Source organism: Spermophilus citellus (assembly GCF_964194105.1).
Source record: "Spermophilus citellus genome assembly, chromosome: 2".
Lineage (NCBI taxonomy): Eukaryota > Metazoa > Chordata > Mammalia > Rodentia > Sciuridae > Spermophilus > Spermophilus citellus.
Window position 1 is genome coordinate 189,867,875 of NC_138183.1, and position 17,863 is coordinate 189,885,737.

The 17,863-nt window shown below is 38.7% G+C and overlaps 1 protein-coding gene across 6 annotated transcripts in view; it reads left to right on the top strand.

Moving 5' to 3' along the window:
• Window positions 1-2,869: 2,869 nt before the first annotated feature.
• The window catches only part of ALG8 (ALG8 alpha-1,3-glucosyltransferase), a 40,420-nt gene continuing 25,426 nt past the window's right edge, over window positions 2,870-17,863 (top strand). For 5 of the 6 annotated variants that reach the window (XM_081282675.1, XM_081282678.1, XM_081282680.1 and 2 more), the window contains exons 1-2: window positions 2,870-2,998; window positions 9,754-9,832. In XM_081282675.1, coding sequence (XP_081138801.1) covers window positions 2,904-2,998; window positions 9,754-9,832 — 174 coding nt within the window. In that variant the 5' untranslated portion in view covers window positions 2,870-2,903. Of the gene's footprint in view, window positions 2,999-9,753; window positions 9,833-11,432; window positions 11,473-17,863 lie in introns of those variants that run through there. The other variant, XM_081282676.1, reaches the window with a different exon arrangement.

Consider the following 17,863-nt stretch of genomic DNA (forward strand, 5'->3'; position numbering starts at 1 on the left):
TTCTTAGAAAGGAAACTGGCCAAGTCATGTGGCTTAAGAAAAACATCTCCAAATTGTATATTGTTTTATCTGTTCAAATATTCTACCTTGACAACACTAAGGCTGACATAAGGGGTTGGAAATGTGGCTCAGTGGTAGAGCACTTGCCTAGCATGTTTGAGGCATTGGGTTCAATTCTCAGTACCACATATAAATAAATAAATAGATAAAATAAAGGTCCATAAACAACTAAAAAAATATTTAAAAAATTTTTTAAAAAAGGATACACAATGGTACAGAAGACACATAGATAAATCACACATAGATTCAGTCATCTGATCCTTGACAAAGTTGCCAAAAAACATACATTGGAGAAAAGACAGCCTTTTTAACAAACAGTGCTGGGTAAACTAGTTATCCATATGTAAAAGAATGAAATTAGACCTTATCTCTCATCCTGCACAAAAGTCTACTCAAAATGGATCAAAGACCTAGGAATTAGATCAGAAACTACACAACTCCTAGAAGAAACTACGGGGACAAAACTCCAATATATAGGCACAGACAACGACTTTCTCAATAGGACTCCTAAAGCTCAGGAAATAATGTCAGAGTTAATAAATAAAAGGAATCAACCCCTTGACTTTAACCTAGTGGGACTTTCAGATTTCTAGTCTGCAGAACTGTTAAGAATCAATTTGTGTTGTTTAAGCTACAGAATTTGTGGTAATTTGTTATAGCAGCAATATAGCAGAAACTAATGCAAGATACTTTAAAACATCTAAGAGACCTGGGGGGCATAGCTCAGTAGTAGAGTGCTTGCCTAGCCTACAGGAGGTCCTGGGTTTGATCCCCAGCACTAAAACGAAAAAGGTGGGGCAGGACACATAGCAGACACCAGTAGGCAGTTGGTAGATAAGGATCTACAGGTGAGAGAAGAGGGTGGAGCTTGAGGTATAAATTTGAGCATCATACACATGTTGATGGCAGATGGCTGCGGAGAATATAAATTCATGTTAATACCTACTTGCTGTGCATCTTTCAGAAGAGTATTTAATTTCTCTGACACATTATTGAGCACTTATTCTGTCCTGGTATTATCCCACACAATTTATATACATTCTCTTAATCCTCACAATCACCATTTTTATCTCCTATTTTACAAAAAAAGAAACTGAGGTGGTTTTTTTGTTTTGTTTTGTTTTTGTTTTTAAAGTTTGTCCTAGACCACAGACAGCACAAAGTAGAGACAAACTAACTTCAGCCAGGTCCCATGGTCATGCCTGTAATGCTGGCACCTGGGGAGGTTGAGACAGGAGAATTGCCAAGTTCAAGACCTGCCTCAGCAACTTTGTGAGACACTGTCTCACAATAAAAATAAAAGGGCTGGGATGTAGCTCTGTGGTAAAGTGCTCTGGGTTCAATCCCTAGTATCAAAATGGAGGTTAAAAAAAAAAGAACTAATTCTATTGCTTTTTGCCTCAGTGCCTGTGGCTGAGTACCAGCACCATTGATGCAATCTAGGAGTTTGTTAGGTTTATTGGATTCAAATGTGAATTTTAACAAGATTCCTAGTTATCACATTAAGTGCGGGAAATATTAGACTCTAATATTTGGTATCAGGCTTCCAGAACAGGCTCCACACAGGTAGGTGCTCCGCCATGTCCTAGCTTGGAGTCCTAGCCATATAGATTGGTTTCTACCTCTATCTCTGCTCATGTTATTCTCTACCTCTGTTGTAGGGACACATGAGGCAGGGCACCAAAATTGCAGTTTTATTTGGCTGCAGCCAAGTTCAGAGGGTACAGCTTTCACTGGAATCAACTAATCCCCTGAATCAACTAATCCCCAGAGTTCAGGTAGTTTCAGGATTTTTATTATGTGGTGCTGAGGACAGAACCCAGTGCCTCACACGTTCTAGTCAAATACTCTACCACTGGAGCTACAACCCCAGCCCTAGTTTCAGAATTTTATACCCAGCATGTAAGAGGAGGGGCTCAGAAGTTCACATAAAAACAGCTTTTTCTTTTCACTGTTCTGGGCAAGTTAACCCTTCAAGGACAACACCTGAGAAGGGTAGGGCTTCTTCTCCCCTTCCTTCCTTCTCCCCCTGCCAGCTGTTACCATGGAGCCCAATTTCTCATCCTAGAAATGTAGACATTTTTGTGAAGCTCCAGCTCAAGGCCAGAGGCTTTGTTAAAAGGTTTATCTTTTTATTATCACATTTTGCATTTGTAAACACACTTCTACAAATTACTACACTGGATAAATGTTTCTGAAAAACTAGTAAAGGGGTGTTCAGCACCTGGAGCACTTATTTCTTCCAGGCCACTGGCCAAGTAAAATAAGGCAACATGAAAATAGGAAGTTTACCTACATTGAACTCTTTTGTAGAGACTCTTTTGCTTCTAGTCCTAAAATCCATTATGGTCAAGATTTCGGAGAAGCTTAGTTAAAATTTTCTGTGGAGGAGGGGGTGCCACTACACCTGCATTTTAAATTCCGGTTCCGGGGCCTCCCTACTTATATCTACTGTAACCAACGGATAACAACCGTCTCCTCCACTAGCACTCCGAACTTAGCTCTAAGACAAGGTAAGATTTTTCTCACCTATTATGCCAAACGCCAGTAAAATCAAGACCTACAGCAGACCAGGGACTGTTTGAGTGGAAGTATAAATTGGAAAATAAAACAAACTGTCGCCGCCAGCGCCCGCGCAGGCGCTGTGGCGTCCTGCCCCCGGGAGCACGGACTGTGAGGAATACAGTGGGCGGGAAATTTAAAAGCTTGAGTTCTGGCCTCTGGGCGGCTAAGCGGATGTGCGCGTGTGCGCAGTGCAGGGGCACCGCCGCAGTCGGCCTTCTCCGCATGCGCGGAAGGCCGGATGTGGCTCAAATTGATTGAAAGTGCGTGGTGCTGCAGCAATGGCGGCGCTCGGAACCCTAACGGGTAGTGGCAATTGGTTTTCTGCTTTGGCGCTCGGGGTGACTCTCCTCAAATGCCTTCTCATTCCTACCTAGTAAGGACCTGCACGGCCAGGGGCTGGGCGGGAAGGCCCCACGGTCGGTCCGGGAGGGAGGAAAATGTGTGTTATATCCCTGGTTATAAAGAGAGATGTTGGGTCGTGGTGGCCACTCCACCTTTGCTAAGCTTCCCACTTCTGCGGTTGTTACTTAGAACTAGAATATAGCCCTGGCTGGTCCTGTTCAGCCCCGTTGCTGTCTGACTTAGGGCAAGTACTCTGAACTTTTTGAGCTTCAAGGTCCTCATCCTCAATATGCAAATAAGTACATCCACCTCCACCATTCATTAAACAGGTATTATCAGCTGCCATGGGGCGCCAGCTCTGTTCCAAAACCTGGGGATGCGGTGACGTGGAGTTGGTTGGGGCAGACAAACAGGAAAGTTTCAGGTTGTGGTAAGATATATGAAGGATGAGGCCGCTGCGCCCGCCTGAAACCCAGCGGCTCTGGAAGCTGAGGCTGGAGGATCCCGAGTTCAAAGCCAGCCTCAGCAAGTTTGCGAGGCCCTAAGCAACTCAGCGAGACCCTTCGCTAAATAAAATACAAAATAAAAAAAAAAAAAGGCTGGGGGTGTGGCTCAGTGGTTAAGTGCCTCTGGGTTCAATCCCTGGCACAAAAACAAAACAAAAACCTTATATCAATTGTATAAATTAGTGGGTTTCACTGACAGTCTCATACACGTAAAAATTGTGCTTTGGTCGTATCCATCCGAGGTGATCTTTGAGTTAAAATCCCAAGTATGAAAAAGAGTAATGTGAAAAAAAGTTCAGAAATGAGAAAGGGTAGGTCTTTCCTACAACAGGAAAGAATTCTGGATACCCTGAACAGAAAGTAGCCTGTTGTGTCTAAATAGCAGTTAAGGAGGAAAAGTAGATATTAGCCAGATCACACAGTTAAGAAAACCATAGTTAGACTGTTGTATACAGAAAAGTTGTTTGCTGGGTCAAGACTGAAAGCATCAGAAGGGGAAACTACTACCAAATGTGGTATCTATACAACAGGTGCTCAGTATCAACATTTATTAACATTAGTTTCTGCCTTCCCTTTATCCACTTTCCTGATTTTTTTTCCCCTCATCCTTTTTCTCACTGCTCTTCAGCGTCTCCCACTTCCTAGTTTTAGGGTTTGCTTTATTGGTATCATTTTGATTTGAGCTCTTGATAATCTCTTGTTGGGTATGAAGAACTATATGTATAGAATATCCATACTTATATATGTAATTGTATAAGAATTGCAATATGGCAAAGTAACTTACAGGGGTATTGGTCACATGAAAGCAAATAAGAAACATCTTTCCATCTTACAAGCAAATTGGAAAGATCTTGCTAAAATATAAGAAATTCCTTTCATAATAAAATGAAAGGGATTTTTGGTTTTTTTTGCTTTGCTTTTTAAACTATAGGTCTGTGTGTATAAGGTCATATTTCTTGTTTTAGTTACTTCAGCCTAGAAATGTATCTTGAGTACTGCTGTAGGTCAAGGATTAAGAGTATTTGTTGTAGGAGAGCTTCCTAATTGAACTTTGAGTATTCACTCTGGCTATTTACTTATTTGTTTGTTTGTTTTTGTGATGCTGGGGATTGAACCAGGGCCTTGTGCATACAAGGCAAGCACTTTATCAACTGAGCTATATATTTTTTTATTCTAATTAGTTATACATGACAGTAGAATGCATTTTGACATATCATACATAAATGGAGTATAACTTCTCATTCTTCTGGTTGTACATAATATAGAGTTAGACTGGTTGTGTGGTCATATATGTACATCTGGTAATAATGTCCAATTCCTTCTACTATCTTTCATACCCCCATATTCCCTCCCTTCCCTTCACTCCTCTCTGACTAATCCAAAGTATCTCTGTTCTTCACTAGCCACCCACTTATTGTGAATTAGCATCCACATATCGGAGAAAACATTTGGCTTTTGGTACTTTGGGCTTGGTTTATTTTGCCTAGCATGATATTCTCCAGCTCCATCCATTTACCTGCAAATGCCATAATTTCATTCTTCTTTAAGGTCAAATAATATTCCTGTGTGTATATATACCACATTTTCTTTATCCATTCATCTGTTGAAGGGCATCTAGTTTGGTTAAATAGCTTGGCTATTGTGAATTGAGCTGCTATAAACATTGATATAGCTGCGTCACTGAAGTCTGCTGATTTTGAGTGTTTTGGATATAAACTGAGGAGTGGGATAACTGGGTCAAACGGTGGTTCCATTCCAAGTTTTCTGAGGAATCTCCATTGCTTTCCATAGTGGTTACACCAATTTGCATTCCCACCAGCAATGTAAGTATTCTTGCCAACATTTATGGTTGCTTGTATTCTTGATAATTGTCACTTCAGCCATTTATTAATCTTCACATTGCAGCCAAAGTACAATCATGTACCATAAAATGACATTGTTTTGTTCAAATGGACCACATATTATACAACTGTAACCCTGTAAAATTATATCATCTACATTGTGACCATCTTAGTTTATATGTGTACTTTCTATGATGTTTGCACAACTACAAATTGCCAAAGGATACGTTTCTCATCCTTGTTGTTAAGGGGTCCATGACTATAGTTACTTGCTATTTGGCATTATGTCTCCAATCTTGGGTTTTTCATTTTTTTCCAAATACCTTTTCAGTAAGTTAAAATTACTTTTGTTCTTCTTAGTTTCTTTGATAAATAGAAAAAAGGTGCTATGGTTTGGGGATATAGCTCAGTTGGTAGAGTGCTTGCCTTGCATGCACAAGGCCCTCGGTTCAATCCTCAGCACCACACACACACACAAAAAAAAAAAAAAAAAAAAAAAAGGAAGAAAGAAAAAAGGTGCCACAAGGCTAAAATTCTCCCTCTTTGATTTAGATTTTTGTAATGCTTTTATGAATATTTATAACTCTTCATTTGTTTTTGTTCAGGAAACATTTCAAAAACATCTACTATATTCCTACATAATAGTAAACAGAACACTAAAGTGAAAGACAGGTTTTTTTTGCTCAAATTGCTTATAGTCAAGATGGGGAAACAGACAAGTTCTGTCAAAGACTTATGGTTACCAAAACTTATCTCTTCTCACAATCTGACTAAAATAATGGCAAAATAATTATAAACCTAATGAGAAAGGATATCAGTGTATGAGAACATTCAGCAGCCTTTGAAAACTGGTAGAAGAATGATAACTGATTTAGCAACACAAAGGGACCTTCTGCCAGCATGCTTGCAGAGGATAGACAAGAAAAGAGTCTATATACCTTAAAGAACTCTAGAGGGCTTCAAAGTTTGAGTATATGGGACTCGAAATTGGAAAATTGGCTGACAGTCATTATACTTTATTTTTTTTTTTTTAACTGTGGTTCAGGGGATCCAACCCGGTCTTTGCATGTGCTAAGCAAGCACTCTAACACTGAGTTATATCCCCAGCTCAACAGTCAGTATACTTTTTTTTTTTTAATCTGAAGTCCTATAATACTGGACTGTATTTCCCTTGTAAGTGAGATTTCTCTCTGAGGACAGTAAATAGGGAAGTCTGGATTCAGAGTTAGCAGATTATATGGAAGGCGTAAGTAAGATAAAGGGAAGAAAATGAAGATTAATTGGAAGTCTATACAGAGTGGTCAATCCCCCACATCCCATTCTCCACCCCACTCTTATTCCCTCAACTAAGTGCAGAAGCAGAAAATCAGGTTGTTTTCTGGGGAAATTGAACAACCCCAGAGAAAAGATCTTTTGGGGATCTGCTACTAAAACTTAGCAGTATGTCTAGTTATCCCCCACAAAGTGAAGCCTCCAACAGTATCCAAAAAGAAACAAAATAACAGCAACCAAAAAAAAAAAAAAAAGGTAGTACAACTAAGAAAATGTCCCCACACTCCCTCATATCTTCTAGATGCGCTCTTCAGAGAGGAAAAAAGATAATATGGATAAAGACAGAAAAGATGCTATAAAATAGAGATGATGAGATAATGGAGTACTTTAAAAAGGAAAATGTAACTGGGCATGGTGTCAGACGCCTGTAATCCCAGTGACTCAGGAAGCTGAGGCAGAATGATCGCAAATTTGAGACCAGCCTCATCAATTTAACAAGGCCCTAAGCAACTTAGCAAGACCCTGTCTCAAAATATAAAAAAGGTTGGGGATGTGGCTCAGTGGGAAAGTACGCCTGGGTACAATTCTTGGTACCAAAAAATAAAAGTAAATGTAATTGCCAAAATTAAAATAAAAGGAATAAGGGAAAAGAATAAATAAAAATAAAATGTAAGGGAAAAGAATTAGAAGTACATTGTAGAATGCCTAACATTCAACTATAAAATTTTCAGGAAAAAAAATACACAAGACAGGAGAGGAGATAAATAATAAAATTTCCCAGAGCTGAAGGACACTTAAGTGCCCAGCATAATGAATGAAAAAAAAAAAGGCCCTCACCAGAACATCAGTTACTAAAAATTTTAGACTGCTAAGGATAAGAAGACAAAAGACTTCCAGAGATGAAGTGAAAAAATGAGATATCTGCACATCAACATTTTTTATAAAAACCAAATTCTGAGAAGCCTAGAATTCTATACCCAGTTAAGTAAAATATATCAGATGTATGAATCATAAATGTATATCACTGATTTTTACAGAGTGAATTTATCAATAAAGAATATATAGGGCCAGGTGTGGTGGCGCACACCTGTAATCCCAGCAGCTTGGGAGGCTGAGGCAGGAGAATCAAAGCCAGCCTCAGCAAAAGCAAAGCACTAAGCAGCTCAGTAAGATCCTGTTTCTAAATAAAATACAAAATAGGGTTGAGGATGTGGCTCAAGGGCGAGTGTCCCCTGAGTTCAATCCCTGATATCAAAAAAACAAAACAAAAAGAGCATCTAGGGCAATAAGCAGAATTTTATCAGAAACCCCACATGCTTCTCCATTCACTTCTCTGTCCTCATCAAGGATATTGGTTTTCTGACCTTTAACTCCATAGGTTAAATTTTTCCTGTTTTTGAGGTTTATACAAAAGAAACCATTCAAAATGTTCTGGCTCCTTTCACTCAATGTATGAGTTTATAGTTGGTTCATTCTCCCTCACCACCCTGACCCCAGTAGTGAGGGTTGAACCCAGGGGTACTTTATTTTTGAACTATACTCCCAGTTCTATTATTTTTTATTTTGAGATAGGGTCTTTCTAAATTGCCTAGGCTGGCTTTGAACTTGAGATCCTCCAGCCTTAGATCCAAAATCACTGGGATTACAGAGATAACATTGGGCCTGGTTTATATTTACCATTTTAGTAATTGGAACTGAGGAATTGTTAAAGCACAATATGCAAGTACCAATTCTAGTAACTATCACAGTAATGACATCACATTAGTCTCTGGAATACCACTGCGTACTTGTGAGAAAAGGAAACTGAAAAAACGGAAAGATAATATCTGAATGTTATGAAAATAAGTTTTGTCCTACAAAATTCCTGAAGGGGTCTCCTTGGGAGTCATACTTCGGGAATTGGTGCCCTATAGTATTCTATTATATGGATATGTATGATAGTTTAACCATTCTACTGTTCATGGACATTTGGATTATCTCCACTTTTATCTGTTGCAAATAATGCTGCTTTGGAACATTCTTAGGTCACATAAGTCTTTTAGTTTGAACATCTATAAATATATACCTAAAAATGAAATTGCTATGTTATCAGTTCAGTGGTGATTTTGAGGAATTGCTATGAAATTTAGGTGAGATTATCTCAGGAATTTGGGGCTATCTCTAGAAATCAAGAAAAAGACCTAGATTGTATATTGCAATTTATGAATCCTTAATGACAGTGGAACTACTATCATGTGAACAAGATTGTTTAGAGCAGAGTACTTTGCTTTAGAAGACCCAGAACTAAACTTAGGGGCACATCAACATTTACCTGATAAGTATGGAAAAGAAAAGCCTGGAGACTGAGAAAGGAGTGGCCAGGAGACTTAAGACAAAGTTGTTACTTGTGGAAAGGTGTAAAACATTGGAAAACAAACTGAGCTGTGTTGGGATAATCTGTTGACTTTGGTGAGTGGATATTCAACAAGAATGCATTGATCCTATCCAGGTGTAAAGTACTGTTCTAGATATGGAGGAGCAGTACAGTGCAGACAAAAATATTCTGGAGCTATTTGGATTTATTTATATATAGTGACAGGGATGTGGATGCAGTGAAAAGATAGGACTAGGACCTTTTTCCACTTCCTCAGACTGATGAGCTCCTCCTCATCCTTGAGGGTCCAGCTTTTATGTGAGGCTTTCTCCAGAAAATTAATTTTGTTAGAATTGTTTGTGAGCAATAAAAAGTAACTTCTGAGGAATGGCCTGGGAGCCTCCTATAAGCTTTTTCTCAGCCCTTTAGATAATTTTGATCCTTTTCACAGATTTCTAGATCTCCCAACAACTTTACAGAAGGTCAGGCCTTGTGATGTACAGATAAGTGAGGTTTTTCAGGATTATGTAATGCCTGTTTTTGTCTTTATAGGATAGTGAGCTGTGACTGTTAAGGGGCTGTTGATCCTTTTTTTTTTTTAATATTTATTTATTTTTTTAGTTATTGGCGGACACAACATCTTTGTTGGTATGTGGTGCTGAGGCTCGAACCCGGGCCGCACGCATGCCAGACAAGCGTGCTACCGCTTGAGCCACATCCCCAGCCCTGTTGATCCTTTTAAAAGCATAATTAAGAAAATAGAATTTATTAAATGTTTCAAAATCTCATTTTATTCATCTGATTGCTTTGGTAGCCATTCTACAGATTTTGAAGTACACCGCAACTGGCTTGCTATCACTCACAGTTTGCCAATATCACAGTGGTATTATGAGGTAAGTTTTAATTTTCATGTCTTTTATTTCTTTTAAGATGATATGTAAAATCATATAAATATTATTCATATTAAAACAAGTTTCTGGTGCTAGGAGTATAACTCAGTGATAGTTTGCTTTGTCGACCACCACAAAAAGAAAAGAAAAAATATATTAAAAATAGGGTTTTATACAACATAGATCTAATTAATCTTTACAAAAATTAATTGTGTGGTGGTGCATGCCTATAATCACAACCAACCCAGCAGGCAGAAGCAGGAGATCAGAAGGTCAAGGCCAGCCTCTACAATTTAGCAAGACTAGTCTCAAAATAAAAAGAGCCAGGCAGGGCTGGGGTTGTGGCTCAGCAGTAGAGAGCTCATCTTGCATGCACGGGACCCTGGGTTCGATCCTCAGCACCATGTAAAAAATAAATGAGTGAAATAAAGGTATTGTGTCCAACTCTTAAAAAAAAAAAAAAGAGCCAGGCATAACAGTTGCACATGCCTGTAATCCAAGTAACTTGCAAGGCTGAGGTAGAAGGATCTCAGGTTCAAGGCTAGCCTTGTCAACTTAGTGAAGCCCTAAGCAATTTAGTGAGACCCTGTCTCAAAATAAAAAATAAAAGGCAGTAGAGTGGAGGGCGGCACTGGAGTTGTGGCTCAGTGGTAGAGCACTTGCCTTGCACATGTGAGGCACTGGGTTTGAACCTCAGCACCACATAAAAATAAAATAAAGATATTGTTTCCACCTACAACTAAAAAAGTATTTAAAAAAAAAGAGAGAGAGAGAGATAAAAAGGGCCAAGGATGTGGCTCAGTAGTAAAGCACCCTGGGTTAAATCCCTAGTGCCAAAACCATATATGTGTGTGTGTGTGTGTGTGTGTGTGTGCGCACATTTTATATATATGTTTTATATATAAACACACACATTTTATATATATGTTTTTTTTCCTCAGTTCTGTTCTCTGGAACCATTAGAATCCCCTTACTTCAAAATGAGATTCCCAATCTATAAATTCTGAATTATATCATCTACCTCTCTTTTTTTTTTAAGGAACATTGGATTAAGAAAGAAGAAAAATTAAATTCCAGGCCTGGCTCTATTTATATAGACAGAGACAAAATATTTCATGTCTCGGACCACACTCTTTCACATGGCACATGTGAATAGATAGATAGGATAGATCCTGTCTATCCCTAGTATTTTGTGATTTTATGTGGAAAGGAATAATTAAAGGTAATATGTAGGTATCATGTAATATGCAAATCATTCTCTCCTAATATTTCTAGAAACCACATCTGTGTTTTTATTTCTGGATGAATATCTAAATTGCATGTGGTACTTCATGAAAAACAGACATCATTTTAGAAATATCCTAATCAAAAGCTGTAGTTTGCCATCAGGAAGGACACCCCCCCCCCATTTTTGACAGTACCTGGGATCAAATCCAGGACCTCGATAGGCAAGTGTTCTACCCCAGAGCTACATCTCTAAGCCCATCAATAATTTTTTAAGTTGAGTTTTCAGAAATAGCTTTTTGAGTTGTTTTGTTTTTGTACTCTGAGCAATTTTCCTATATGAATAAGTTTATTCTCACATGATAATACTTTATTTCATAGGAATGCTGAGGAACTTTAAATGATTGCATCAGCAAAAGGTATTTCAGTCTGCATGTATGGATACCAGCTAGAAGTAGTGTGTAGACTAATAGTCTAGAACTTGGGTAGTAGCTTCAGACTGCCTGGATTTGACTTTCAGCACTGCTTTTTAATGACTGTGCTGGGTGATGATGGGCAAGATATTTGACCTCTCAAATCCTCAGTGTTCCCGATTATGAAATAATATAAATAATTGTTAAGTTGAAGTGAATAAAACCGTGAAGCACTTAGCACAGTACTTGGAACAAAATGCTCAACAAATATTATTAATCAATTATTAATTAACATCATTAATGTAGTGACTTTCAGCCTATAAATGAAAAGGCAGTCCCCTATCTTGCCATTTTTCCTTTTTTTAATATTTATATTTTAGTTATAGGTGTACACGATATTTTTATTTTTATGTGATGTTGAGGTCAAGCCCCACGCATGCTAGGCAAGAGCTCCACCTCTGAGCCACAACCCCAGCCCTGCCATTTCTCCCTTTTTGACTGTTCCTTCTCAGCCTCCTTTGCTAACTCTTCTTTATCTGCACACCCCTTAAAAAGCTAGTACTCCCTGGAATTCTTTTTCCTTTAATTCTTTCTGGGTATCCTTTCATTTAGTCCTATAACTTTTGCCACTTCCCATTATCTTAGGACTTCTAAAACTGTATTTGTGCCAAAGGTATCTCCTAAATCTGTTATAGAAGAGGTTTATGCATGTTCTTGGCAACAAAAACCAACAAGAACCAAAACTCAGTGGTTTGGCAGAGACTCATAGGAGGAGATAAGGCTGGAAAGATATGTGCACTGGATCAGTTAGGATCTTATATGTCCCAGGAGAGTAGATGTGTGAAGAATGGATTGCTTTATGGAGTTCTTCTTAACTGGCCCCAAATTAAATTGGTCAGTTGGTCAGAAGAGACACCAGAAAGACCCTTAACAGGGCTGGAGTTGAGGCTGAGTGGTAGAGCACTTGCCTAGCATGTGTGAGGCACTGAGTTCTATTCTCAGCACCAAAACAAATATATGAATAAAATAAAAGTCCACTGATGTTTAAAAAAAAATTGAAAAAAGAAAAGACTCAGTAAAAAATTGTTAAATGAACACATTTCCTTTGAATCTTTATATGTACAAGTTGTGTGTTCAATATTTGAAGAAATATCTTTGTTGTGGTCACTTCTTCTTTTTTTTTTTTTTAATCTTTACTTATTTTTATGAGGTTGCTGAGGATTGAACCCAGTGTCTCACACATGCTAGACAGACATTCTACCACTGAGCTACAGCCCTAGCCCCTGCAGTAGCTTCTTGAGCTAATAATGCATTTGGAGTCAGAAGACCCAGATTTGAGTTTGGTCTCCAGCACCTCTTAGTTAAGTGATTCGGAAGAAATTCTAGCTAAAGCTGCATTGGCTTCCCAAAACTTATTTAGCTAAGAAGGTGCCCTTAGATAGTAATCCTTGAGGTTAAGAGGCCTTCTGGGCCTACTTTAGGAAATCTTTGTGTGGATTAGGGGTTATGAACACAGAGTCCCTGAGTAGTGTGAGATGATTAAAAATAGTAAAGAAAGTATAAAACTTTATTTTGAAAAAAGTGACTGTCTCAGGCAGTACAGTGTCCTGATTTTTTTTTTTCAGGGGGGTGGGGGGTATTGGAGATTGAACCCAAGAGCACTTTGCCATAAAACTATGAACTATATCTCCAACCATTTTTTATTTTTGAAACAGGGTCTGGCTAAGTTCTCAGGCTAGGCTTGAATTTAGGAAACTCGCAATGCTTCTACCTTAGCCTTCCTAGCCACTGGGATTATATGCCATGGTGCCAACCCAAATTCTTTTAATGCTTTCCACTTTAAAAATATATAACTATGTCAGTAAAATAAGACTGGAAAAACTTAGACTTCCAATAAAATAAATGATTCTTTAAGAGTAGATTGAGGGCTGGGTTTGTAGCTCAGTGGTAGAGCACTTGCCTAGCATGTGTGAAGCACTGGTTTGATCCTTAGCATCACATAAAAATAAACATATAAAATAAAGGGGTTCTGTCCACTTACAACTACCAGAAAAAAAAGTAGATTGAAGGACTTCGGACATAGCTTAGTGGTAGAGTTCCTCTTGCTTAGCATTCATGAGGCCCTGAGTTCAATCTCCTGTACCAAAAGTGAAAAAAGAGTAAACCAGGTGTGGTGGCTCATGCCCTTAATCCCAGTGACTCAGGAGGCTAATGCAGGAGGATTGCAGAGGCCAGCCTCAGCAACTTTGTGAGGCCCTGAGCAACTTAGTGAGACCCTGTCTCAAGAATAAAAAATAAAAAGGGCTGGAAATATAGCTCAGTGATAAAGCACCCCTGGATTCAATCCCCAATACCAAAAAAAGAAAAAAGTTTTTAAAAAAAGTAGATTGAGGTCTGTCATTTGGAATGTGGCTGGAAACTGCAAATGTTCATGAAATCTAGATATTGTAGACTTCATTAATATTGTAATTTCTTAGAATTACATGAGCAGTAATTTCTAAACTTCTTTGGATTATCCATACCCTATCAAGAAATCATTTTTGAGCATTGTCTATGCAATGTGTCTTTATTTAAAGTTATAAAGGCAATGCTCCATTAATACATAATTAAGATAGAAATTTTGGTGGGAGATACTGGGGATTGAACTAGGGGTACTCAACCACTGAGCCTCATCCCTAATCCTATTCTGTATTTTATTTGGAGACCAGGTCTCACTGAGTTGCTTGGTGCCTCACCGTTGCTAAGGCTGCTTTGAACTCTCAATCCTTCTGTCTCAGCCTCCCGAGTGGCTGGGATTACAGGCGTGCACCACCACGCCCAGCTAAGATAGAAATTTTATTAAAATATGTTTTTAGATGTTGTGGACCTTTATTTTATTCATTTCTTTATATGTAGTACTGAGAATCGAACCCAGTGCCTCACACATGCTAGGCAAGTGTTCTACCACTGAGCCACAACTCCAGCCCCTAAGATAGAAATTTTTAAAGAATGAGACTAAAACATAAAGTTTCTAATTTTTCTTTAGTTCAGTGGTCTATTTTATTTACACCCCACATTGGAAACTTGGAGATAGAGAAGGATATTTCATGAAGTAGAACTTAATGGATGGGTTCATAGCCTGAATGCTCTGATAGCTCCTCTGGTTTGCCTTACCTTATCTGTCTTCTCATTTTACTCCTACAGTGGGGAGCAAACAGGTTAGGACTAAAGTTTCATTTATCCTCATTGTGAGCAGAGGGCCTGGCTGGGTGTTCATGAGGCCCTAGGTTCAATCCCAGCACCATGGTAACCAAATAAAGGTCTGGGGTTGTAGCTCAGTGGTAGAATCTTTGTCTACCACATGTGAGGCACTGGATTCAATCCTCAGCACTACATATAAATAAATAAATAAAGTATTGTGTCCATCTAAACTGAAAAAAATAAATAAATTTTTTTTTATTGGTTGTTCAAAACATTACAAAGCCATCCATAGCACAAGAGTTAATAACAAGAATCAACAAATGGGACTTACTTAAACTGAAAAGTTTTTTCTCAGCAAGAGAAACAATAAGAGAGGTAAATAGGGAGCCTACATCCTGGGAACAAATTTTTACTCCTCACACTTCAGATAGAGCCCTAATATCCAGAGTATACAAAGAACTCAAAAAATTAGACAATAAGACAACAAATAACCCAATCAACAAATGGGCCAAGGACCTGAACAGACACTTCTCAGAGGAGGATATACAATCAATCAACAAGTACATGAAAAAATGCTCACCATCTCTAGCAGTCAGAGAAATGCAAATCAAAACCACCCTAAGATACCATCTCACTCCAGTAAGATTGGCAGCCACTATGAAGTCAAACAACAACAAGTGCTGGCAAGGATGTGGGGAAAAAGGTACTCTTGTACATTGCTGATGGGACTGCAAATTGGTGCGGCCAATTTGGAAAGAAGTATGGAGATTCCTGGGAAAGCTGGGAATGGAACCACCATTTGACCCAGCTATTGCCCTTCTCGGACTATTCCCTGAAGACCTTAAAAGAGCACACTACAGGGATACTGCCACATCGATGTTCATAGCAGCACAATTCACAATTGCTAGACTGTGGAACCAACCCAGATGCCCTTCAATAGATGAATGGATAAAAAAATGTGGCATTTATACACCATGGAGTATTACGCAGCACTAAAAAATGACAAAGTCATGGAATTTGCAGGGAAATGGATGGCACTAGAGCAGAGTATGCTTAGTGAAGCTAGCCAATCCCTAAAAAACAAATACCAAATGTCTTCTTTGATATAATGAGAGCAACTAAGAACAGAGCAGGGAGGAAGAGCAGGAAGAAAAGATTAACATCAAACAGAGACATGAGATGGGAGGGAAAGGGAGAGAAAAGGGAAATTGCATGGAAATGGAGGGAGACCCTCATTGCTATACAAAATTACATATAAGAGGTTGTGAGGGGAATGGGAAAATAAACAAGGAGAGAAATGAATTACAGTAGATGGGGTAGAGAGAGAAGATGTGAGGGGAGGGGAGGGGGGATAGTAGGGAATAGGAAAGGTAGCAGAATACAACAGTTACTAATAGGACATTATGTAAAATTGTGGATGTGTAACCGATGTGATTCTGCAATCTGCATTTGGGGTAAAATTGGGAGTTCATAACCCACTTGAATCTAATGTATGAAATATGATATGTCAAGAGCTTTGTAATGTTGTGAACAACCAATTAAAAAAAAGAAAAAAAAAACAATTTTACCCCAAATACAGATTGCAGAATCACGTCGGTTACACATCCACAATTTTACATAATGCCCTATTAGTAATTGTTCTATTCTGCTACCTTTCCTAACCCCTACTATCCCCCCTCCCCTCCCCTCCCAACTTCTCTCTCTACCCCATCTACTGTAATTCACTTCTCTCTTTGTTTATTTTCCCATTCCCCTCACAACCTCTTATATGTAATTTTGTTTAGCAGTAAGGGTCTCCCTTCATTTCCGTGCAATTTCCCTTTTCTCTCCCTTTCCCTCCCATCTCATGTCGCTGTTTAATGTTAATCTTTTCTTCCTGCTCTTCCTCCCTGCTCTGTTCATAGTTGCTCTCATTATATCAAAGAAGACATTTGGTATTTGTTTTTTAGGGATTGGCTAGCTTCACTAAGCATAATCTGCTCTAGTGCCATCCATTTCCCTGCAAATTCCATGACTTTGTCATTTTTTAGTGCTGCGTAATACTCCATGGTGTATAAATGCCACATTTTTTTATCCATTCATCTATTGAAGGGCATCTGGGTTGGTTCCACAGTCTAGCAATTGTGAATTGTGCTGCTATGAACATCGATGTGGCAGTATCCCTGTAGTGTGCTCTTTTAAGGTCTTCAGGGAATAGTCCGAGAAGGGCAATAGCTGGGTCAAATGGTGGTTCCATTCCCAGCTTTCCCAGGAATCTCCATACTGCTTTCCAAATTGGCCGCACCAGTTTGCAGTCCCACCAGCAATGTACAAGAGTACCTTTTTCCCCACATCCTTGCCAGCACTTGTTGTTGTTTGACTTCATAGTGGCTGCCAATCTTACTGGAGTGAGATGGTATCTTAGGGTGGTTTTGATTTGCATTTCTCTGACTGCTAGAGATGGTGAGCATTTTTTCATGTACTTGTTGATTGATTGTATATCCTCCTCTGAGAAGTGTCTGTTCAGGTCCTTGGCCCATTTGTTGATTGGGTTATTTGTTGTCTTATTGTCTAATTTTTTGAGTTCTTTGTATACTCTGGATATTAGGGCTCTATCTGAAGTGTGAGGAGTAAAAATTTGTTCCCAGGATGTAGGCTCCCTATTTACCTCTCTTATTGTTTCTCTTGCTGAGAAAAAACTTTTCAGTTTAAGTAAGTCCCATTTGTTGATTCTTGTTATTAATTCTTGTGCTATGGGTGTCCTATTAAGGAATTTGGAGCCCGACCCCACAATATATAGATCAGAGCCAACTTTTTCTTCTATCAAACGCAGAGTCTCTGATTTCATATCTAGCTCCTTGATCCACTTTGAGTTAACTTTTGTGCATGTCGAGAGGAGGGGATTCAGTTTCATTTTGTTGCATATGGATTTCCAGTTTTCCCAACACCATTTGTTGAAGATGCTATCCTTCCTCCATTGCATGCTTTTAGCTCCTTTATCAAATATAAGATAGTTGTAGCTTTGTGGATTAGTCTCTGTGTCCTCTATTCTGTACCATTGGTCCACCCGCCTGTTTTGGTACCAGTACCATACTGCTTTTGTTACTATTGCTCTGTAATATAGTTTGAAATCTGGTATCGCTATACCGCCTGATTCACACTTCCTGCTTAGAATTGCTTTTGCTATTCTGGGTCTTTTATTTTTCCATATGAATTTCATGATTGCTTTATCTGTTTC